The sequence below is a fragment of the Phocoena sinus genome, chromosome 20 (assembly GCF_008692025.1).
Source record: "Phocoena sinus isolate mPhoSin1 chromosome 20, mPhoSin1.pri, whole genome shotgun sequence".
In the NCBI taxonomy this organism is placed as follows: Eukaryota; Metazoa; Chordata; class Mammalia; order Artiodactyla; family Phocoenidae; genus Phocoena; species Phocoena sinus.
Window position 1 is genome coordinate 20,041,957 of NC_045782.1, and position 25,109 is coordinate 20,067,065.

The 25,109-nt window shown below is 40.1% G+C and overlaps 1 protein-coding gene across 14 annotated transcripts in view; it reads right to left on the reverse strand.

Moving 5' to 3' along the window:
* Positions 1-25,109, reverse strand: part of LOC116745245 (AP-2 complex subunit beta-like) — a 79,765-nt gene that overhangs the window by 16,993 nt on the left and 37,663 nt on the right. For 7 of the 14 annotated variants that reach the window (XR_004347337.1, XM_032615808.1, XM_032615812.1 and 4 more), the window contains 3 exons: positions 8,502-8,648; positions 5,413-5,558; positions 2,241-2,370 (listed from right to left, as the gene is read on the reverse strand). Coding sequence is in view for 6 of the 14 variants with exons in the window: in XM_032615808.1 (XP_032471699.1) it covers positions 2,241-2,370; positions 5,413-5,558; positions 8,502-8,648 (423 nt within the window). In the remaining 8 variants the exon portion in view is untranslated. Of the gene's footprint in view, positions 1-2,240; positions 2,371-5,412; positions 5,559-8,501; positions 8,649-8,758; positions 9,537-22,142; positions 22,336-25,109 lie in introns of all 14 variants that reach the window. The other 7 variants (XR_004347343.1, XR_004347339.1, XR_004347344.1 and 4 more) reach the window with 3 other exon arrangements.

Consider the following 25,109-nt stretch of genomic DNA (forward strand, 5'->3'; position numbering starts at 1 on the left):
TCATACTAGGACAAGAGCAGAATGGAAGTTGAAATCTAAAGTAGCCCACCACTTTAAGCTAGTCATTAGTTTCACCTTGCACTAGCAGACATTAAATAGAGCTGCTCATAGCGGGGGGGAAAAAAACTTCACCTCGTTTCAAGTTTTTGCTTATCTTCTCCATTGAGCAATACCAATTAATGAGAAAACAGCCATTATTATGACATCCCTGCAAGAAAAGAATCCATGGGGAAAACATGGAGAATCCATAGTTGACTACAGATGGAAACTGCTTTATTACATTCTGCTTAGATAGAAAATTTTTAAGATTGTTTTTTATAATGTCACGTTTGTGAAAATGAAAACTTGCTAGTCCTAATATCATAACAATACTTTTGAGGGAGGGGTTTGGACTAAGATTCAATTTCTTTCATGAGGGTTCCTATTTGGGATGTTCATTTCACTGAATGTGAAATGGAAATGCAAATAGGGAAGTAAACTGACATTTATTTATTTACTGTTTCCTTTTGGTTTTAAGAGTAGGAAATTTGCCCTCATTTCTGTGACCCAAATTCCCTTTCCTAATTCTAAAGTAAAGCATTCTCGTACCCATGCTGACTGTCCTCAAATATTTGGCTTGAGGCTCTGTGGGCCAACAGGAGGTTAGATTTCAATGAAAACAGAGGAGATGTACATTTGAGTTAGTTAGTTTCTTTTAGGCTTCTGTGCTGGAAAAGCCCCTTTACACATTAGTCTCATTATAGCAACAGAGCCAATTCCTTCTGCACAGAAATCCTTGTTTTGTTCTTCTAGACTGAGCCAAGTTATATTGTGACTCACTCATTGTCACTCTAAATCATTACACCCTTTGCCGAGAAAGCAGCAGTCAACTGCTGAGGCAGCAAGGTAGTTAGTCAACTGGCAAGCAGGCTTGGTGCACTGGTACGTAAACTGTTGGAGAATGTTACTTTCAACTCTAAGCAATTTTATTGTTGATGTCTCTCACCATAAGTACTAGTATCCCACACTGGTATTTCCAGGAGATTGAGCAATGGCATCCCACCTGTCTTGATTGGAAAGTGGAAGGTTGAAATTTTTTGCTCATCATTTAAAACATATTTTATAGTCTCATTCATACTATTCTATCATTTCAAGTTCTCGATAGAAGGGGATAGCAATCCTCTTTCTTGCATCTTCTGTCAGTCACAGTGCACCTTTCCCTCTTGTTTTTTTTTTGGTTAAATTGTGAGCTGACTTTCAGTAGAGATTTTCTTCTCAGATGGGAGTCCTGGTGGCCTTAAAGTTCAAAACCATTGCATAAAGGCCGTTTTGCATTTGCTTCTGCCAGGTACCCTGGGTTTCACCGGTTCTGGTCCAATTTTACATTAATTTACTGGTTTGGAGAATTCTTCACATACACAGTATAAATTCGGGACCTGGATTTCTCACAAGAGGTCGCCCAGAACCCAGGTCAAAGAGAACTCTCTCATCACTTGCCCCTGTGGAAATCTTTTTCTAGTTCCCCTTTCATTGAGGGACTTGCCCTTCCATGCTCTCAGCTTTGTGCAGGGATCAGTTACAATTCCCCATCTCAGGTCAGCCCAAGGCGGTCTCTTCTGTCCTTGTGAGCATTAAAACCCTCAACTTCTTGGGCTTATATCTGTATTTTATCCTTTGAGGGTTGCTACAGCTTCAGCTTACATGCTTACTTCTCTGCCTTCATGTTGCTTGAACCCCAGAAGGCTTATATTTCAAAGAGAAATTCAAAGTGGTGAAAACGAAACAATACTCTAAGCTAGGACCTTAAGCATTCTAAAAAGTCGATATTTTCAAGATGGAGAGGCTCTTATAAACTTCATGAAGTTCTGAGCTCCTCTAAGATGCTGCTACACTTACCACACACTTAACATATTTAAATGCAGATAACCCAACTATTTATGGCTGTGTATTCAAAGATGACCTCCACACAGCTCTACTGAAATCTATTCTTGTGACATTCAAATTCCCTATGAAAGTCTTAGAAAAAAAAAAAGTTTGTACATAACACCTTGAGACGTTTGTTTGTTGAGTAAAAAGAAAATAACTTTGTGTCAAGGCGTGACTTCTGTGTGTATTTTTAATGAAAAATAAAAGTCTTCTCCACAGATTTATTTCAAACCCTATTCCATGACCAAATCTAATATAAGAAAGAGAGGGGTTGCTTTACAGACAACATTGGCAAGACATAAACCTGTACCCCCTGAGTGAAGTAAAAGTCTAACCTGCAGGTTGTTCAGAGGCTCCATCTTCATGACTGGGCCCAATGTGTTGAGAGGCAGGGAGACATCAATGCTCTGGTTTGGCATCAGTGGTGTATGGATGGCCAGAGGAGTGCTGGGGATGACACCAAAGCTAGGAGAGAGGATGAAGAAATCCCAGAGGTTAATCATGAGGCAGGATTTAGTCACGTCTTTAGGTTTCAATGGCTTTTTACTCCATTTGAAGGAAACATAAGGAATAGCAGGCACTAAAGTGCCCAATTCTAATTTGCTGTAACACTAGTTACAACATAACCTCTTTTTTCCATTAAGAAGATTTGAGGAAGGAGAAAACATTCATAAGCACAGAACTGGGTTGCTAATGCTCTGATTCTGAAAGTTTCTTATGTTTATCATGCCACTAGAGGGACAGGTTTGATAAGCATCTTTTTCTTATACAATATTCCTTTAGATAATCTTTGGGAGAAAGAACACTTAAGAATACCCATCCTGTAAAGTATAATGATATCATTTCACTTGCTTGATAACCTGCCTGATCAGACCAGAGGATGATTTACTGGTAACTCTCATTTTCTTTCTTCTTTATTTACTTACACAGGATACAATCATTGGGAAAGAGCCAGTCTAAGTGAAGCAGAGTTGATTGGCTTAAACATTCCAAACAACACCCCAAAGGATAAGTTGTAGACTCAAATCTGGCCACTTTCTTCGCCTAAGGCAGGCAGTGAGTACCCACCAGTTTGACTTCTCAGAGAAGCCTGCCTAATAATAATACAAGAATAGTAAAGAGATGGGAAAAGCCTGAGTCTGAAGTTACAAGAAAACCCAAAAACATATGAGGGAAGACAGACATGTCTTACGTCTCAGAAACATAAGAATACAATTTTAAAAAGATGGAGCAGAAAGGAAAAGTAGGCCCATAGGTGTAACAAATAAACAACTTAATGATATAAATTTATAATGAATTTATGTTCTAATGAGCCTCAGGAAGGAAGATGGAATGTTAATATTTATAAAATAATTATTGAGTTTATATAGGTAGTATCAATTTCAAGAGTCACAGACTAGCAGAAGAAACATTTTCCTTTTTGTAGATAAACTACACTTTAGAGTCCCAAATGCAATAAAGAAATGATTTTGAGTAGACACATCACTCATTTTGTATCAACATTTATGGGTCAAAAAACCCTTTTGCCCTTTTGACCTTGCTCTCATTATTTATCTATGTGGAAAACCATAAGGAATATAAAAAAAGGCTACTAGAACTAATAAGTAAGTTTAATGAAGTTTCAAGATACAAGATGAATGTACAAAAATCAGTTGTATTTCTATATACTAGCGACAACCAAAAACTAAAATATGCTTCTTACTATAACATCAAAACTATAAAGCACTTAAATGTGACAAAAGATGTGCAAGATCTGTACACGAAAAACTATAAAACACTGCAGAGGGAAGTAAGGATGACCTAGATAAATGGGGAGATATGCTATGCTAATGGATTAGAAGACTCAATATTGTTTGATGCCAACTCTTCCTCAAACTGATCTGCACATTCACTGCACTCTCAAGCAAAATTCCAGCAGGCAAAAGACCTAGAATTGCCAAAACAATTTTTGAAAAAGAACATACATAGTAGGAGGGCTTATACTATCTGACTTCAAGACTTACTACGGAAAAAAAGTTTACTTTGACTCTTAGTTTACACATATTATCTCACCGAAAGTACCTCAAAATGAATTCTAAAAGGTAAAGGTAGGAGCTAAATCTATGAACACTTCTATTAAAAACATTTAAAAAAATTGTAACTGTGGGTCAGGCAAAGATTTGTTAAACAGAACACAAAAAGCAAAAGACATAAAAAGGAAAAAATTGTAAAGTAAACTTTATTTAAATAAAAAACTTGGGCTTCCCTGGTGGTGCAGTGGTTAAGAATCCTCCTGCCAATGCAGGGGACACAGGTTCAATCCCTGGTCCAGGAAGATCCCACATGCTGCGGACCAACTAAGCCCGTGAGCCACAACTACTGAGCCTGCGCTCTAGAGCCTGAGAGCCACAACTACTGAGCCCACATGCCACAACTACTGAAGCCCGCGCTCCTAAAGCCCGTGCTCCGCGACAAGAGAAGCCACTGCAATGAGAAGCCCGCACACCTCAATGAAGAGTAGTAGCCTCTGCTCACGGCAACTAGAGAAAGCCGGCACGCAGCAACGAAGACCCCACGCGGCCAAAAAAAAAAACAGTGTATGTGTCAATCGCAATCTCCCTTAAAAAAATACATAAATAAAACAAAAAATAAAAAACTTGTTCTTTGAAAAACACTGTTAAGAAAATAAGGCAAGCCACAGACTGGGAGAAAATATTTGCAAGACATATCTGACAAAGGACTTGTATCCAGAATATATAAAGAACTTTATTACTTGATAATAAGACAATCAATTAAAAAGAAACGATTTGAGCAGATACTTCACCAAAGAAGATATAAGAATGGTCAATAAGATTATGAAAAGAATGCTCAATATCACTAGTCATTAGGGAAATTCAAGTTAAAATGGGATACTACTATACATGTACAAGCATGGCTGGCATTGGTAAGAGTATGGAACAGCTGGAACATTCACACTTATTACCATATGACCCAGCGATACCACTGCTAGGTATTTATCCAGGAAAAATGAAAACATATATCCACACAAAGACCTGTACATGAATATTCACAGGCGCTTTAGTCATAAAAGATAAAACTGGAAACAACCCCCAGTTCCACCAACTGGTGAAAGTGTAAACAAATCACCGTATAAGCATCGATGGAGTACTACTCAGTAAAACAGAACAGACTGCTGAAACATCTCAAAGCATTATGCTAAGTGAAAGAAACCAAATGCAAAAGACTCCATACTACGTGATTTCATTTACAGAACATTACAGAGAAGGTATGATTATAATGGCAAAGACAGTTTTCTTATTCCATATGGATGAGTTTTCCCAGCAAAATTCCGTAGGGTCTCCAGTGTTGAAGCTGACCACTGAACAGATGTGCAACAGCCTCCACTCACTCTACATCAAACATCTGCCAACATGAGAGTTTTTACCCACTGCTAAATAGAACACTCTCTTGTTGGACACAAAGTACACTGCTGTGTCAGGATCGAGCTGGGGAACTCAGGTTTCTTACCTATTCTTGTTAAACTGAATTGCAAAGTCTGTCACGTGCTGCAGAGCTTTGTTGGTGAAGTTCATTTCCATGTAGATGTGCCCTTGGCGGTGAGTAAATGTTCCCGGAATCTCCAGGCCCTTAGCCTTTACTGCAGGCAGCCAGACCTGAAACACAGTATAAAGCCCAATGAAACCAGACAGGACGCTTCTGAATAAAGATGAAATTAAGACTTCACTTCCTTAGGCAACTAAGGTGATTTTTATACCATAAATACCAAGCCAAATGCAAAACGCTCCAGATAAAGTCATATTTGCTGAATTTTGAGATCATTCTCAACTATTTAAGAACCAAAAAGAACCCACCCAAAATCAAACAAAAAAAACCCAACCAAACAAAACAAAAACCCAACCCAAAACCAAAGCCAAAAACAAACAAAACAAGAAAAACAAGCCCCAAAATAGTCTATGGGTAGCCATGGCGAAAGGAGAAATTCCAATGAGCATAACATGGAGTTTCTTTGGTTAGTAGCTTCGGTAAAAGGCTTAAAAGGGGAAAAAACTGATCTAATGAAAATCGCATGTTTACAATATTTGAAGACTTTTAAAAATCGTTACCAAATTCCTTATCAGTAATGTGTTAAGGGCAAGGACCATGTCTTTCTTATGTATAGTTTTAACTCTCATTATAGTCTCTGGGAAATAGTAAGTATTCAGATGTCGTTTAAGTAATCTGAATGCCTATTTTCTCTGTATAATTCATTCGTGACCCACCTCTGGCCCCAGAATCTGTGATACTCCTGGAGTGTACCAGTTTATACACACACACACACACATATATATATATATAAACCAACAGGAATTCATGAACTGTCCTAAAGACAGAGTACCCATTAGTCAGTGGGTGGCTAGTAAACATGAGAATATACTCAACCACATTACAGGAAAAGAAAGAAAAAGAAAATAAGAAAATGACACTATTTAATACTACAAGATACTATTTTTCATCTATCAGAGGGTCAAAAATTCAAAAAGTCAGTAATACTCAGTGAAGGAGAATATAAGGAATCTGGCACTGTTACATTCTGCTTTGGAGAACATAATTTGATGTCACCTTTTTGGAGGGTAAGCTGGTAATGTCTTTTTTTAAAAAAATAATTTACTGTTTTATTTTTGTCTGCATTGGGTCTTAGTTGCAGCACACAGGATCTTTGTTGCGGCAAGCAGGATCCTTTTGTTGCACGGGCTCTTCGCTGTGGCACGTGGGCTTCTGTCTAGTTGTGGTGTGTTGATCTCTCTCTCGTTGTGGAGCACAGGCTCCAGAGCGCATGGGCTCTGTAGTTTGTGGCACATGGGCTCTCTAGTTGAGGTGCGCGGGCTCAGTAGTTGTTGCATGCAGGCTCAGTAGCTGTGGTGCGTGGGATTAGTTGCCCGGTGGCATATGGGATCTTAGTTCCCCAACCAAGGATCGAACCTATGGCCCCTGCATTGGAAGGCGAATTCTTTACCACTGGACCACCGGGGAAGTCCCTGTAATGTCTTTGTTTTTTTTTCTTTTTTTTTTTTCGCAGTACATGGGCCTCTCACTGCTGTGGCCTCTCCCACTGCGGAGCACAGGCTCCGGAAGCGCAGGCTCAGAGGCCATGGCTCACGGGCCTAGCGGCTCCACGGCATGTGGGATCCCCCCAGACCGGGGCACGAACCTGTGTCCCCTGCATCGGCAGGCGGACTCTCAACCACTGCTCCACCAGGGAAGCCCCTGTAATGTCTATTTTTAAATGTTTAAATGATCAAGCACATTCCAAGTTTATCCTATAGATATGCTTACAAAAATATACCATGATACACATAAACAAGAATGTTCATGGTAACATCATAATAACAAAAAAGGTGGCGGGGATAGGACTAGATGAATAACCTAAAAGTCCATCACCAAGAGAAAGATTAAATACGTTGTGGTACACATCCATAAAGTGGATACAGACATTCAAAAGACTGTTGTAGAGAAAAAACAAGGTGCAAAACAGTATATCCCACTGACAGTATTTAAAGGATACAAACATACAGGTATACGCATGATCTTTTTTTCTTCTGAGAGGACACAGAAAAAGTTAATAGTGGCTACTTATGGGGAAGTGGGGACAGAGGGAAACTAAATTTTCCACCTGATCTTTCTACATTATTTAAATTTGTCATTTCTAGGTATTACTGTAATGTTAGTAAACAAGTACGTTACATAATCTCTTAATCAATTAAAAGTCTGTGGGGATAATATCCAATGCAGTACCCTTACAACAAAGCTACTAAGTTGTGCCAAAACACTATAGCTCAGTTTTGAATCATATTTCTGGTTACTCTATGTAATGGGTGTGTACACAAAGACAAGACTCCTGCGAAGGACAACTGGTTTACTATCTGCAGCAGGGATCCCCCACACCGAGCTGGTTGAGCAGGCAGAGAATTCAGAAAGCAACCAGGCGTGCTGCCCCCTCAGAAAGGCAAAATTAAAAGAAACCTAGCTTAACCGGGAAGGCACTATTCCCAAGGGCCGAAATATGCTTCATTTACAGGGAGTTTCCCCTTCCCCTTTTGAATTTCAATCTGAGCATGACATTAAGTGAGGCTGAGACTAGAGGGACACCAATGACACTAACCTAAATCAAAACTCTAAAAAGGTGTAGTAAAATGCATGAAAACCAAATCTGAGCAATGGCACTCTAGAATCCATATGCAGTACCAATGGAAAAAGGAGAGTGTAAAGAATGCAAAGTAAAATGTTACTTCTCTATTATGTCTTTTTCCTCCTACTGTTGCTCTGTATATCACATCTACACTAGACTGACTTCAGTGTTGACAAGCTAGGCAATATTTCTAAACTAGAGAACAAATACTAAATGCTTAGTATTTCCTATTTTAAGTCTAATTATACAAATGGTTAATAAGGATGCTATGGTGCTTCTTATTGCTAGGTTTAAGGCCGCCTTTCATCCTCCTCGTAAATCCTCTAGAAAAAGAGCCCCAACCTTGGATTTATTATCAGTGAGAGTAACACAAATGTCAGATGCTAAATAATTCAGGTCGTGTCCACTAAGAAAGTGTTGTTTTACTTACAGCCTTAGGAGCCACATATCCACCAGGTGCCATGCCTATCCCTGTGGAGAGTTCAAATAGGTCATTCAGACCACTGCTGACCACAACAGGAGTAGGTGAAGGAGCAAAGGTTGCAGGCACTGATGATGGGATGAAGGACTGTCCCACCTGCAGGGAATAAAGGGGAAGGGGAGCAGGGAGATCAGAAAGAACTCATTAATAGTCCTTAAAATGTTGCTGTATATTTTAGTAGTATTGATAAATCAATAAGAACACACCATAATTACAATATTCTTAGGCGTTTAATTCGTATATTCTTTGTCCTTCAAATCATGGTTATTTTTTCGTCATTGAAAATACACACACTCTGTAGAAGTTCTATCAGGAGAGTCATCAGCAGGATCAGGAACACAGTGATCCAAAGTTTTTTCTGTTTGTTTCCAATTTCAGCTTCCACGATTCTGTGCAAGAGGCCTACAGGTACCCTAATGAAGGGGGAATCTGTTTCTATAGAAAGAAGGAGAAGCATCCAACTTAGACAGCAGTTCCATTTCCACTTGGGCCCAGGCAAGTCTTATTTCCCCATTTAGGCATAAATATCTAGGAGGAAACTCTCCTGGGGGAGATGGATACTCACACCCCCCTAACTCACGTATGAGGAGAGTCTCACTCTGAGTCCAGCTGACGCTCAAGCTCTTTCTAGACGACAGAAAAGAGTATTCTCTCATCAAGATGGGAGGTTCCATTTCCTTTAGCCCTTTAATGTCAGGAAGACAAAGAACTCTGTAGACACCAGAGCGCCAATCCCTAAAGAGACCCCTATACCACATGTGGTGTTATGGTCCCAAAGATTCCAAGTAACCCTACGCTACTTTCTACTCTTCATACACCGCTACAGACGTTCTGGTGTACAGGGCTAGATAGCAGCAGTGGCTGGTCTGAGAACGTGTGCATAGGAAAGGCATCAAACAGGGGTCAGTGCATCCCATGGTGAAAAAAAACGACGGCACTGACTGCCAGACTTCCTCCAATGCCCCCGCCAAGGTCACTGCCAAGCTGAAAGAGAGAAAGGAGAGAGAGGAGAGAAAGGTAGGTTCATTTAGCTAAATACTAGATGCCCATACAGAATCTGTAAATTGCTCTACCAAGTTGCGGGGAATACATGCTATTCAACTTGACTCCCAAAGTCTAAAGAAATTCTAGATTGCAAAGAAATATAACCTAGGGGAACTGAGTAGGGGAAGTGATGGTGTGTGGGAGTTTTGAGAAAACGTGGAAAGAAGATGGAGCTGGGACATCTCAGGGATGTTTCAGATCCAATCTTTCCACTGGGGTACATAGGCACAAACCCAAACAGGATTTAAAGAGTTTACATATTCCAAGAAACTATATCTCTAAGTCGTAATGTTCTGAATATGTTTTATTTTTTCTTTAAAAGGAAATTTAAGGGGGGGGGAGAAAAAGAAAAACTAAAATATGTTTTCAACTATAAAACTTGCCGCCACACTGAGAAAGTGGGAACCAAACCAGTAATGAGCTGCAATTTCAAGCTTCAAAAATTATAGCTTGAACAAGAGTGATTTTTAGAGTTTAGAACTCTCCTAAGAAAGCAAACGGCTGGGTTAGGAAGATATCCTATCTGGGCAGGAAATGCGAAGGCATGCAATTCTTCAAATCTCTCCCACAGTCAATACAGCTAAGGAGAAATGCTGTGATTTATCTGGAGTAGATCATTTAAAAGAATGCTAACTATTGGAGAATTAGACTAATGCAATTAGCTACGTGACAGGAAAATAATTCCACATGGTCTTACTTCTGCCTCTTTTTCCCGTCAGGGCTCTGATATAATTCACCCTGAATTCCAGGACAAAAGCATTAAAGAAGAACTGAAGCTGAAAATAGCTAGCATGAAAAAACATAAAACACACATACCCACAACTAATGGTGCTGTTCAGAAAGCAAACAATATGTTTTTGTGCTACGATTCTATACTGCTACTTCCTTAGTTCTCACTGTGCATCTAACATTCCCCTCTGAATCACCAAATGCCTTGTCTGCTTTACAAAACACTGTTTCCTTTATTGTCTGTCATTTAGTCGTAGAAACTTGGAGAGCTCTAGGCTGTGTGGTTGTGTTAAAAAAAAAAAACAACTGTATTTGTCTTCAGGATTTGAGAGAGGGGATTTATTACCTTCTCAATGGACAGATATATAAAACTGGGTTGCCAAAATCTCAAAAATAATATACATACTGAAAAATAATGGGACTTATTTCCACCACGACAGAACAAAAACCCCAGGCGTTTCATAACTGGCATGAATAAGCATGTTCTGCACTAAGCTACAGAACACTCCAAACCTCAAAGAACCAACATTTGCAAAGTCTGGTTCCTGAAGACTATTTACTGGTTGGACGTGGGGCGAGAAATCACAGGCATACAGATAAAAAGGTCATCACAACCAAGAGTTCGAGTAACTGGAAAAGAAATGACAGCAAATAGAAAAGATATTACACACCTACCTTCTCCCTGTTTCTAGAATAACACACATCCATAGCATGACATCTGAAAAGCATGAGATTCCTTTTATTCAAACACACACTCACATTTGCTGGACACAAGGTACTATGGGGACTATAAAGATGCCGGGCAATGAGGGGAAAACAATAGATGAACAAGATCCAGGCTTTGCAAACTGGCAAAAAAGCAAAACACGTAATGCAAAAACCATACAGAATATACTAAAGCAAAAAAAGAAAGTTCTGAATAGAAGAGCCTCCTTTAGGCTGAAGGATAATGAAAAGAAGCTTCAAAGACATGGTAGTGTGAAATTATAGAATGCAAAAATGGGGGAGGTTATTTCTCAAATAGCCTGAACAAAGGTTAAGAAGTAGGAATAAAAGCATGATCAAGAAGGATGAGTAGGGACTTCCCTGGTGGTCCAGTGGCTAAGACTCCATGCTGCCAATGCAGGGGATCCAGGTTAGATCCCTAGTCAGGGACCAGATCCCGCATGCCGCAACTAAGAGTCTGCATGCTGCAACTAAAGATCTCGCACACCACAACTAAAAGATTCCCTCATGCCGCAACGAAGATCCCACATGCCACAACGAAGATCCCGCATGCGGCAATGAAGATCCTGTGTAGCCAAATAAATAAATAATAAATAAATACTTTTTTTTTTTTAAAAAAAAGGAAGAAGGAGGAGTAGTCTAATTAGACTGGAGCACAGGGTAGATATGTGTTAAAAAAAAAAAGTCAAAGAAAATAAGTTTGCAAAGGCAAACTGATTATGGTTAAGTCTTTAGTTTTCAATTCCTCCATCACAAAAACCTGGAGGTTTCTTAGAGTAAGATTCAGTCTTTCTAAGATTACTAATAACTACTTCAATTGTGTTCTATTAACTATGGTTTTCAACCTTAGATACACAATGGAATAAACCACCTGCGTGTGTATAACTGTGGGGAGGAGGGGGATTTTTAGAAGTACTGATGCCCGAGTCTCAATCCCAGCCATAGTGATTTAATTGTTCTGAGTTGTAGCCTGGACATCAGAATTTTAAAAAGCTGCCCTAGTGGGGCTTCCCTGGTGGCGCAGTGGTTGAGAGTCCGCCTGCTGTTGCGGGGGACGCGGGTTCGTGCCCCGGTCCGGGAGGATCCCACGTGCCGTGGAGCGGCTGAGCCTGCGCTCTCTAATGGGAGAGGCCACAAAGGTGAGAAGCCCGCGTACCGCAAAAAAAAAAAAAAAAAGCTGCCCTAGTGACTCTAATGTACAGACAAGGTTGAAAACCATTGCCTTAGAGAATTAACTATGATTTGGAATCAGACAAGAATATATGTTCAGGAATTACTTTGGCACTAACTCCTGAACTGAAAAGGAAGCTAGAACTTAAGAAGAAAGAAAACCCCATTTATTTATTTTTCGTACATTAATTAATTTTTGGCTGCGTTGGGTCTTCGTTGTGGTGTGTGGGCTTCTCATTGTGGTGGCTTCTCTTGTTGTGGAGCACGGGCTCTAGGCACACGGGCTCTAGGCACATGGGCTTCAGTAGTTGTGGCTCACCGGTTCTAGAGCACAGGCTCAGTAGTTGTGGCGCACGGGCTTAGCTGCTCTGCGGTATGTGGGATCTTCCCAGGCCAGGGCTCGAACCTGTGTCCCTGACATTGGCAGGAGGATTCTTAACCACTGTGCCACCAGGGAAGTCCAAGAAAAACCCTTTCTAAGGAAGGGAATGATGCAGAATGTCTCACTTGTCCTGATGCTGCTTTTGATTTAGTTTTATGACTTTCTGATGGGCTTACACATCCTCCCCCCAGCAACTCTCCTCCCTTCTGGCCTATCTCACAACTGAAGCTTGAAAGAGATGGAATTCTTTATGGACCTTGTTGGCACTCGATGGCAAGAAAGAAAAAACACACTGGAAGAGAAATGGCAGTATTATCAAATATGCTACATTAAATAAAAGGCATTGAGAAAAGGCACTCACTAGTGGTGTTATTTCCAAAGGAAATAAAGCCCATTTATAGCCCTTATTTTCTTAGATTTCATTCTTATTATACTTGAGTATTACATGAATACTATCTTAGCTGGACAGGATCTAAACGTACTCTCCCCCGCTCCTCCCCACCATGCTGCTTGTCAATTTTATTCAAAAACATGTAAGAGAAACTGAAAAGTAATTCTGATACTCCTTTGTTTACATTCAGCTTATCAAATACAACTCAGCCGCAACCCACAATCAAGAACTCTTGATCTTACAGAGACAGACTCCAAAGGGTGTTAGAGACATGTAGCCAGAAATATAAAGGTTCACATAACTGTGCTATGTCCAAAGAAAAAAAGGAAAGGACAATTTCAATATGTTTTCTAACTAGCAAAACTATAGCTTACTCAGACTTTATTCAGCATCTTTTCTTTTGACTGAAAAGTTTCTAAGGGAGGTTATCATCTTCCTCTCTGAAAATATGACACAGGTGATAGCACAGTGTTGGGCAAGAGTAACTAACAGGGAGATGTCAGCAAGGATGGGAGCCAATTCCCCAGTGAGGGCCTCTCCTATCTACAGCGACAAGCAGGCTGATGCAGATATTAATCGAGGAGGGGGCGGGGGGAGGCGAGAAAGCTGAACAAAACACAGCAATGTCGTTGTCATGTTGGCCTGAACTAGCCACTAACCATTTCAGTTCAGTTGCTGATATCATCTGGAGTCAGACAAGATTCATCTGTTTGGTAATACTTACTAATCAGGTAGGGTACAAAATCAGTCAAACTGGACTCGTAAAATTTCAGTGATATCTATTATCCAGTAAGCTGGGAGAGGTGAGTGAAAAGTGCCAGAGGCATAAGGCATGGCTTTAATCTCAATCTTAGGTGTCAAAATACTGTGTACGTTTTAAGTGTCTTTTGGAGCTGTCCATTTCCCGTTAATCCCAGGACTGCCTTAATGAGGCCACTATTTTCTCCATGAAGGAAATAATGTCAGCTACAGACCAACTAAATCAGGATATAGGAAGATGAAGGAGAGGTGCCAATTTCAGGAAAAGAACACTTCAAATGCTGAAAACTGAGCAGAATTTTCCTACAGGTCCATAGCTGATACCCAAGTCTAAAATTTCTGCTAGTGGTAAAGCTTCCCCAGCCCCCAATCTAAATCACATTAAATGGCACTAAGAATAACATTAACATTTCGCTACTGCCACAGAGTAGGTGCTTTATCATGCCTGAAGTAGTGCTGAAATAGGTTCAGTTCATGTTGAACCAGGGAGATGTGTCGCTGCACTGTTCATTAACTGGATGGAAAGTAGTGATTTCATGGGGACTTATTTTATGGGCTAAAGGGATTTCAGCACGGTTGCATGAGCTCTGCTGCAGAACCAGGCTGAGCCAAAAGTTTGAGAGCTGAGTCTGCATACCAAAAGGAAATACCTTCATCCAATGGCAACATGCTACAAAAACAGAAGTACAGAGAAAGAACCCCAGACTGAGGTTCTGTAAGGGACCAAGTCTGCCTGACTCCAAGAAAAGGAAAAGTCTTGACATGGCCACCAAGCAGACCGAAAACAAAACAAGAACAGCAACAAAAAAAACCCCACATGGGATTTCCCTGGTGGCACAGTGGTTAAGAATCCGCCTGCCAACGCAGGGGACATGGGTTCAATCCCTGGTCCGGGAAGATCCCACATGCCACGGAGCAACTAAGCGCGTGTGCCACAACTACTGAGCCTGCGCTCTACAGCCCGCGAGCTACAACTACTGAGCCCAAGTGCCACAACTACTGAAGCCCGCACGCCTGGAGCCCGTGCTCCGCAACAAGAGAAGCCACCGCAGTGAGAAGCCCGCGTACCACAACGAAGAGTAGCCCCCACTCACCACAACTACAGAAAGTCCCTGCGCAGCAACAAAGACCCAATGCAGCCAAAAAGAAATGAACAAGTAAAAATAAAATTAAATGCAAAACCCCAAACCCCCCCACAAATGTTCACAATCACTGCTCTGGGTTAGCCCCTTTGAGGTCCATCTGACCAGTCTAAAATATACCTGTCTGCTTCTGAAACTGGAGCTGAGTATCTGAAGACATTCTCTTAATTAGAGGTGTAGATCTTAAGCTCACACATTTCTTTGCTCCTGTCTAGAATTATCACCTCCTTTATTTGACACTTTCCAGAACTGATTTAATTGAAAGGAGTCTAAGGAATGCTTCAGGTCATATAGCTCTGCTGGTTAGGAGCCAAAACAGAATGATGTAAAAATAGTACACAATGATTCCGATCACAAACAAAACTTATACCAAAATCCTACTGGTGTCAGAAACATCAGTCTGTGTTTTTCCTATTAGCTTTCAGATTTTAGAAGGCACACACTATCTTGTCTTCTAGGTAAAAGTATGGTTTTCCAGCTCTTGGGCTACAAATTTTCATTTAATCTTCAAAAAGCTATTTAGAAAAGCACCACAAGATATAACTAATCAAATTGGTGAAAAGAATCTGTAACCATGCAAAAGCTATTAGACAAACTCATGGTGAGAATAGACTTGATGTGGAATAGCATAAATGAGTTGAGATCACACAAAATCATCAGAAGACCCCTTAACTTGAAGGAAAAAACGTCTTACATCAACGGAAAAATAGGGAGATAAAATAGATTACTTCCTGAGATGGGACAGGGAATAGAATGTGACAGAAAGTCCTTAGAACGGCCACTGTTGGTCTCTAGGTCAGATATAACTCAATGTTCAAGGCAGTAAAAATTCACAGGAGAAGCTCTGCATTCTGTCTTATTTTCCTTTGCAGTAATTACTATCTATGTACTTGTTTGTCATTCGTCTCCCCTCACTAGAATGTATGTTTGTAAGGACTCGCCACAACTATATTCCCAGTACATAGAATAGAGCCTGACAAGGAATAAGCACTCAAATATTTACTGAGTGAATGCATTTCCATATAAGCACCACTATGGCAGTATTATTTCTTGGGGAGACAATTTGGAAATGAATCATTTTACTGGTGAAAATTATCACAAAATGGACAGAAGGCTGACAAAACTGTTTCCCCAACTGACTTAAGAGCACCATATCTGCATCAACACTGCCAACACATATGAATACAACCAATTAGGGGAAAAAGTGACCCCACCCCCTCCGTTCCCACCCCAAGGCCAAAGATCTTTCTAGAAAGGAAATGTATTGTCTGAGTGGTTTTGATTGCCAGTTTTCAGCACAAGAATGTCCTGTGCATCATTTATTTGCCTTGAAAGTACTTGCTTTATATCACAATTCACCACCAAACAGATGGGAACACAGGATTTTGTGGCTCTATCTGAAAGCAATCTTATTCCTTTTGCTGCGAGATAGATGTATAAACGTATCCAATCCCTCGCCTCATTAATGAATAAACTTCTAAAGTCTTTCTCAAACTTTCAAGAGCCTCCTAATGATAAGCTAGCCCAAACTCACACACAGGGCATCTGGGAGGTATAGCATGGAGAGGCCTAGGGCAAACAAGCCTTGTGTTGTATCTTAAACATTCATGCAATTTTACATTCTAAGCTGTAATACAGTGTGTTTACATTCCTTACCATCAAGTAAGACTGACACTGCAAGATGATGAACCAGGTTTATCCTGCAGCTTCAAATGCACCCTGTACTCTGCTGTGTACTCCAGAGACTGTGTACCCTAGTCTGAGAAGGACCAAAGTTAAGTGAGACTGAATTCTATTCTGGAAAATGACAATAACAAAAAAACTGGAGGAATCACAGGACAGTGGAAAAGTGCGTATAAACTTTAAAGTTTTGAAGAAGTCTGGGTTCAAAATCCTGACTCTGAGTCTTACTTGCTATGCAATCTTCAGTTTTATTGTAAAATGGGACCCAATACCAATTACCTTGCAGACTTATTTTGAGGATTAGGAATTATAAAAGTTCTAGCACAGAGACTGGCACAGAAATAGGCACTCAGTATTTGGTAATTATTCCCAACACTGCCTGAGGCCAGCCTTCACTAAATCTATGCATTGATAAAAAAGACAGTGGTTACAAAAGCCACTGAAGAATTTATCAGGCAAAATGAGGCTACAATTTACAAAACTGTCTTCACAAGACTACCAACTCTAAAACTTAAGCTCTTAAATCACAGCAACTCTTTTCCAGAGGAAGAGATATGAAGATGCAAAACTAGTATGTACAATGGATTTCCCACGGGCTAAAAAAACCCTCAAAATCATTACTACAATAGTTCATGAGCTGAAATATCTGGAAGGTAAAAACCTGTAAGAAACAGGGTAGGAGGTTCTGAAAAACATACACTGGAGTCAGGAAAAGGCAGTTTCTCCTCTCTTCTACTCCATCCTAGCTGGGCACACTGAAGCACGTATCTCTGGCAGGAAACCCTTCGTCAGCACACAGAAAGGGCACCCTGGATAATGCTTCCTTTCTATTCTTGATGCACAATAGCACCATTTTTCTAAATAGAATAACGCACAGCACCTTGGATAAACAGAAGGCCGTAATTTAGCCAAGGCCTGACAGTCTGCTGACAGTCTGAAAGTAATGGCAACAAATAACTGAGATTCAATTATTACTCTAGTGATCCTCAGAGATGTCAAACTCATTATCAGATGCTGTATCTTTATAACATGTATGCAAGATTTCCATACTTGGGTGCCGGGTCACCTCTCACACTACACCAAACCAGAAGGATCTGCACCACAGTCAGAAATGTCACACTACCCAAGATGAGCAGTTTCTTAGATTTGGTAGCAGGGGTACAAAAAGACACCTATACTGCTTCTAAAACAAAGAAACAAAAACCCCAATAACATTTAAATAGTATACTATCTTGCTCTATACACAGATCAGAGTTTCATTACCTGAATGCATTCCACATCAAGGTGACAGTTAAGTTTACACTAACAGAAGGAGGAAACTATCTACATTTAGGCAAAAGAGAATACACTAAAGGGCAAGCAAAAACTAAGGAGGAAAGTGAAGAGTATGTAGGAAATCCATTTTGATTTGAGTTTTGTGACGAAGAAGCATCATTTTTTAAAATCTGAAGCTCTGCCTACATCAATGATTTTCAAAGGTACCTGTCTCCAAAAACAAACAAACAAAAAACCAAACAACGAAAAACACCATCTAAGAGTCACCTGGGAATGGTGTGCACGTGTGTGTGTGTGTTTTTTTTACATCATAGCAATATACCTACTTCACTCTCTTTGGTTTAAGAATCACAGCTGTTATATATGAGTCACGATTATTGATGGAAGAAGGCTGGAGCCTTCAGGTAGCTTGTGACAAATAATAATAATGAATAAATAAATTGATAAGTATTTCCTAAATGACAGTTCTAGAAAAGTCACAATTCACTAAATCTCAAAACTTCACAAGTGCAATGATGAAAGAGGGCAAACAAGATCTAATGGGAGGGTCACCAGGATGTGAAAATGGAAGAGTAATATTATCCTCTAATGAATATCAAGTTTTAAAGGAACAGAAAATGGGTAGATAATCCAAAATACAAGACAATTTTCAGTCTCCAATCATGGAACATGAGCAAGGGTGAGACGAACCCTGGGAATGAGCAACTAAATCTAAATCGGTCAAATTCAACTCTTGGTCAATTTCCGGTAGGCTGGATCACCTAACAGCAAATCACAACAGGAAAATGTCCTGGGGTCAGGGGGTGAGGGTGTGGAGGGGTAGGAGGCAGAACAAAGGTAAAGTCAGAGAGGTCTGTTTTGTAGGAGGTGCCAGAGGCTCACCAAAATGTAATTCTTCTGCGGAAATCACTGCCTTGGTTTAAAGATCAATTTTGTAACATCTCTGCCTAACTTCACCTGGAGCTTCATTTGGCTCAATATTCTCAGTCTCGGCTGTGAAATTAAAATAACTTCGATTTTTTTAAAAAATACCAATGTCTAAGGTCCTGTCTCCCAGAAATTCCGTTTAGTTGCTCTAGGGTTGGGTCCAAACGCTGACAATATATATTTTTAAATACCAATTATGCAGCTAGAGTGAGAACCACAAAGCTTGAAATAAAAGGTTAGTAGCTGCCACGCTTCATTAGCAGCACACCACTGACCTCTATGGGTAAGGTTCTGTTAGAAACCAGCGATAAAAGCAGCAAAAACGCTGCTGAGAGCTGTTCTGAGATGAACACCCACGTAACCTGAGTGCTGCTTGCCAGACAATCACATAACTCTAATCCAGGCCATATTTTCAATGGGGACCTGGGTCAAATTACCACACCCAGCAACATTCTTCTTCCTAGAGAGTGAAAGACAGACCTTTAACAAAATAATTTCAAGAGTTTCTTGCCCTCTCTCAATCTGAGGCAGAGTAGAAGCCCCCTTTCCAGGAGTGTGTTTACTACTGAAGCCAAGACAACAAGGCATCTGGGTTTACCAACAGCTATTCAAACACTAAAGTGAAGTGGTTCACAGTGATCACAGATACTCTATGTCTTTACTATGCAAAATGTGGTCCACAGACCTGGGTGTTTGTTAGAAATGCAGACTCCTAGGTCTCACCCCAGAGCAACAAGAATCTGTCTTGTTCAAGATCTCCAGTTGATTTATGTACACATTAGCTTGAGAAGCACTGCTGTAAGGCAACAGTTCATTCAAGAAACAGCACTATCTGTATAGACTAAGTAAAAACTTTGAGAACTCTTTTCCTCTTTAAATTAGATAATTTACGTAAGAACAATAAAAGCATTTTAAAACTGGCATAGACTACTGCTGCCACAGAAACTCGTCTCTCACACAGCCAGATTTAGGCCTCTTCCTTGTGATGTTCTCTTAAAAGGAATCTTGGTTCTTTGAGTGATATATATTTAACTACATACAGATCCAAAGCAAAAAGAAGGGCTTTTACTCCTCATTTTGATTTCTGGGACATATTTATATCACAGAATAAGCTGAAGAAACCTGCATGTAAACACTTTCTGGGGCTATAACACCAATTATACCATTTTGAATCCCAAAGTCAGAATAAGCTAAAATTTAGAGTTACACAGAAACATTACTGGGCCTATCTAGCAAAGGCTGTATAATATTTAGAAATCCAATTATAAAAACAATTTATTCTCCACCCCAAAGAGAATATCCTTTGCAAAAAAAGAAAATGAAAAAAGGCCCATGTGTGACTTGGGCTACTACAATCTGACAAAGTTCTAACTGTTTTTCTATCTGATGTAAACTTGCCAGAATTCTGACACATGACTGGATTAAGCTGTGTAAAATATAAGGAGAAAACTCACTAGTTTTAAGGGCCAGCAAGAGCTGATACAAAGCCAAATAGAAATAACATGTTTCTTTCCCTTCCATGCTAAAGTGGGTTAAGAAACAAGACGACAGAATCCTAGGCCAGTCAACATCAAAATATAGAGCCTCTTTCTCCCCTCCATCCTTCAAACTTAATTTCTTTGTCTTCTTAGGTTCAGCAAGTCCACTATGTCGTAAACCACTAGGGAAATAAGCAGGGTTGGTAAGGCATAACTGTGGGGAGGATGTAACATTTAACTTGTAGCTCATGTGTCAACAGAATAGGATCAGCTATTTCAGTGTTTATAAGGGATTTCTGAGAGTCTCCATGAATATTCAATATTCATTTGTCAGTCTCCTGAGTCTATTAAGGAGGTTATACAGCAACGCAGGGTATCACACGAGGAAGCTATTCAGTCAACTCTATTCATTAGAGATATGAAAATGAAAAGCAAATGCTTTTATTCCCAAGGAAGACAAAAGCAGTGCTCATTTGTGTCACCATTAGCTAGAGTCCAGAGCTTGGTCAGTGTATAGACTCTGGAAGCAGTGACTTCCATTAGTAAAACGCATCACCCACAAAGATATGACGGTAACCCTATCTCCTTAGGCTCTCTGTCAGCCAAAAGTAAATGTACCTGTACCAGCTGGCATAAATCCCAGACATAATACTGCTCGTAAAGTAGAAGAGAAAATGCCAGTGTATGAAGCAGAAAGTAAGGTCGTTTTGTTTATGTAATCTCTGAGAACATATATTTTTGTATCTATGGCATTGCCTTCCAATTTCTGATGCTGGGAAATAAATCAGTTTGTTGGGCATATTTATAGTCATCAGGTTGATGAACAACTTATTTTCAAGTGTTCAGCTAAAAAAGCCCCTCTAATTCCACCACAGTTAAGTATCGAATTTGCAGGGAGCTGTGTGATGAGACCTGCTATTTTTCTGGCCTTCTCTACACAGATGGAAGGTCATCCTTAATATTTCTCATTTATCTTTTACAGCAACAGTAACTAATTGGCTTCCACTGGTGGCACATATTCACAGATACTCTGGACATTGGAGCCTTTTAGTATTAGAATGCTGGAAGCTAATTAAATTGGAAGTATGACAGGGTGGAGTGGGGGGGTGTGGATGGAAAAGGGGAAAAAAGAACCAATCAAGAAGTACTTCTCGGGCTTCCCTGGTGGCACAGTGGTTGAGAGTCCGCCTGCCAATACAGGGGACACGGGATCGTGCCCCGGTCTGGGAAGATCCCACATGCCGCGGAGCGGCTGGGCCCATGAGCCATGGCCACTGAGCCTGCGTGTCCGGAGCCTGTGCTCCGCAACGGGAGAGGCCACAACAGTGAGAGGCCTGCATACTGCAATGAAAAAAAAAGAAGTACTTCTCAACTATAAGTAAGATACATTAAAAAAAAAAACACACAAATGGCTCCAATGAACCTTTTGGAATTAGACACGGCATAAGCCAACAAAATACAAAAAAGGCAAAAGTTTGAAAGCCTCAAAATAGGGTGATCACTATGAGGTCATCTGAATGATGTTCAGGTCAGAAGGGGAATTACAGGGGCTATCCAGAGTTAAGCAGCAGGAGCAACAATAAGCTCTGGAAAGGTGACTAGGTTGGTTAAACATCAAAAGTTCCATTCAGAGGCAGGACAACAAAATAATCATGTACACTTGTAGACATATCCCATACCAATGATGAACAGTATCAATTAAATCTCTAGAAAAAATAATCCTGTCCTTTATCAAAGGACATTGCTCTGCTCATCAAGGAAAGGTCTAGTTCTAAAAAGCGGAATAATTTAAAGTTCTTCAGCATATCAAGAATTAAAAATAACCCCAGAAATTTAAAAATGAAAAGAATTTAAATAACCAAAAGAAAGAAGAAAGATGCTTACCAGACTATCTAGTCCTCCTCCCAAGAGATCCACTGCTCCCATCTGCATGGAGGATACCTGTGGCACACTGACTGGGGGACCAAGGTCAAGGTTTAAAAGATCCCCCAGAAGGTCACCTTGAGAGGGGATAACCTGAGGCTGTTCCAGGTTGGTGGCAGTGGTGGTCCCAACAGGGCTGTCACCCGCATCAGTGCTGCAAGTCACACACAGAAAGAGGGGAAAAGAGAAAAGTCAGTTTCACCTGGGACACAGTAACAAGGCAATGGGTGAAGGTCAGATATACAAAAACGGGAGGGGGAAAAAACTCTTATACTATATAACTTCATCAGTCAGTCAATTTTAATTGAGCACCTACTCTATAAGGGAGCACTGTAATGAGAACTCTGGGAAAATACATCTTTTATTTTAAAAAAAGGAAATATATTTCCTGTCCTCAAATAACTTATATTCAAACAAACAAAAAACCAGCATTCATAGAACAAGTGAAAAGCACACTCACTGTGTAAAAGCAGAAATGAGTATTGTATGTCTGCACACTGATAGGACATAGATGAGAAGCAAAACAGAACCAGGTGGGGCTGATCCCAAAAGATTCTGAGAATGGTTTTATGGCTAGATTTTCAAAAACAGCATAGTTATGAGGAACTACCAGGGAGAGACCTTCAGAAAAAGAAAGGATAGCTTGTGCAAAGGCACAGAAATGAACAATTTGACTTGAGGGGTGGTGAAAAAATTATACTGGCAGGAGCAAACACTGTAATTGGTAAGATTTGGGGGAAGTGAAGATGAGGGAAATACAATTCTGAAAAAAGGTCTGGAGAGTTAATTTTTATATGATAGGCAATGCACAATCACTTTTATTTGTTGAACAAAGAACTAAAATTAACAGTTAGAGGAACATTACCCAAGCAGCTGTGTGTATAATGGACTGAAGTTGGGAGAATGGACATGAAGATGAGCTAAGAGTGACCTAAACCGTTACTGCCACAACACTGTAAAAATAAAAACGAAGTGGTGAGTTCCAAGAGATGTTAAATGGACTAGGCAGGGGGAAATGATCTTAATAGATGGTGCGTGAGACAAAAATGAGCCTTGACTCCTACACCTCACAACATAAACAAAAATTAGAGATAAATCAGACATAAATGTGAAGGGGAAAACCAAGAGGATTTCTATGACCTTGGAGAAGACAAAAGTTTCTACAAAACGCTCTAACCAGGGCTTCCCTGGTGGCGCAGTGGTTGAGAGTCTGCCTGCCGATGCAGCGGACATGGGTTCGTGTCCCAGTCTGGGAAGATCCCACATGCCACGGAGCTGCTGGGCCCGTGAGCCATGGCCGCTGAGCCTGCGTGTCCGGAGTCTGTGCTCCGCAATGGGAGAGGCCACAAAAGTGAGAGGCCCACGTACCGCAAAAAAAAAAAAAAAAAAAAGCTCTAACCATAAAAGAAAAAAAGTGATGAGCTGGACTTCATTAAAATTAAGAACATTTCTTCTTCAAATGACACCATTGAGTGAGAAAAGGTATTCTCCACAGACTGGGAGAAGTTTGCAAAGTATCCATCTGACAAAAGACCTGTATCCAAATTATATATAATTCCTACAGATCATTCGATCATTACATAAAGAATTCCTACAAAGATGATAACTCATTAAAAAATAACGAAAAGATCAGGCATGACACAAAAGAGGATATACTAGCAGTCTATAAACATGAAAAGGTACTTGCATCTTTACTCATCAGGAAAATGCAAATTAAAACTGTAAGACACCACTACAAATCAACCAGAATGGCTAAAATTAAAATGATTGACAATACCAAGTGCTGCTAAGGATGTGGATCACCTAGAACTCTTATACATTTCTGGAAGGAGTGTGCACTGGTACAATCACTTGGGAAAACTGGCAGTATCTCCTATAGCTAAATATACATCTATTCTATAACCCAGCAATTCCACGAAGTGTATACACAAGATAAATGAGTATATAGGTCTACCAACAGAAATATATACGAATATTCGCAGCAGCTTTCTCCATAAGAGCCCCAAACTGGAAACAACCCAAAGATACATCAACAGCAGATATAAATAAATTGTGGCATATGCAGGCAATGGGATACTATGCACTAATAAATGCACAACTGATAACACGGCATTAGAGTAGTCTCAGATACTATACTGTGCAAAAAAGCTAGAAACAGAAGAGCAAATGCTGTATGGTTCCATTTACATGATGTTCAAGAAGAGGCAAAACTAAATCTACAGTGATAGAAATCAAAACAGTGGTTATCTCTGGAGGGTGGATATAACAGCAAAATGGCATGAGGAGCCTTCTGGGGTGCTGAAAATATACTATATCTGATCAGAGTGGCGGTTATATGAGTATATGCACATGTAAAAATCTATTGAGCTATACACTAAAGATTAGTGCACTAATACTAAGATTATTATAAATGACATATTAATTTAAAAAGTGAAAAAAAAAACAATGAAAATTTCAGGCTCAGACGGCTTCACTGTGAATTATTCCAAACATTTAAGCAAAAAGTAAAACCAGGGCTTCCCTGGTGGCGCAGTGGTTGAGAGTCCCCCTGCCGATGCAGGGGACACGGGTTCGTGCCCCAGTCCGGGAAGATCCCACATGCCGTGGACAGGCTGGGCCCGTGAGCCATGGCCGCTGAGCCTGCGCGTCCGGAGCCTGTGCTCCACCAACGGGAGAGGCTACAACAGTGAGAGGCCCACGTACCGCCAAAAAAAAGTAAAACCAATCTTAGATAAACTTTAAAGTAGAACAGAGAATGACAACTGAAAAACTCTGAAAGTATTTCAGTTTTATTGAATGTTAAGGAATTACCCCTAATTTTGGCTTGATAATATATTGTGATTTTTTTTAAAGTCCTTATCTTTGAGAGATACCAAGTAAAGTACTCATTGGTGAAGTGATATGAGGTCTGGAATTTAATTTAAAATA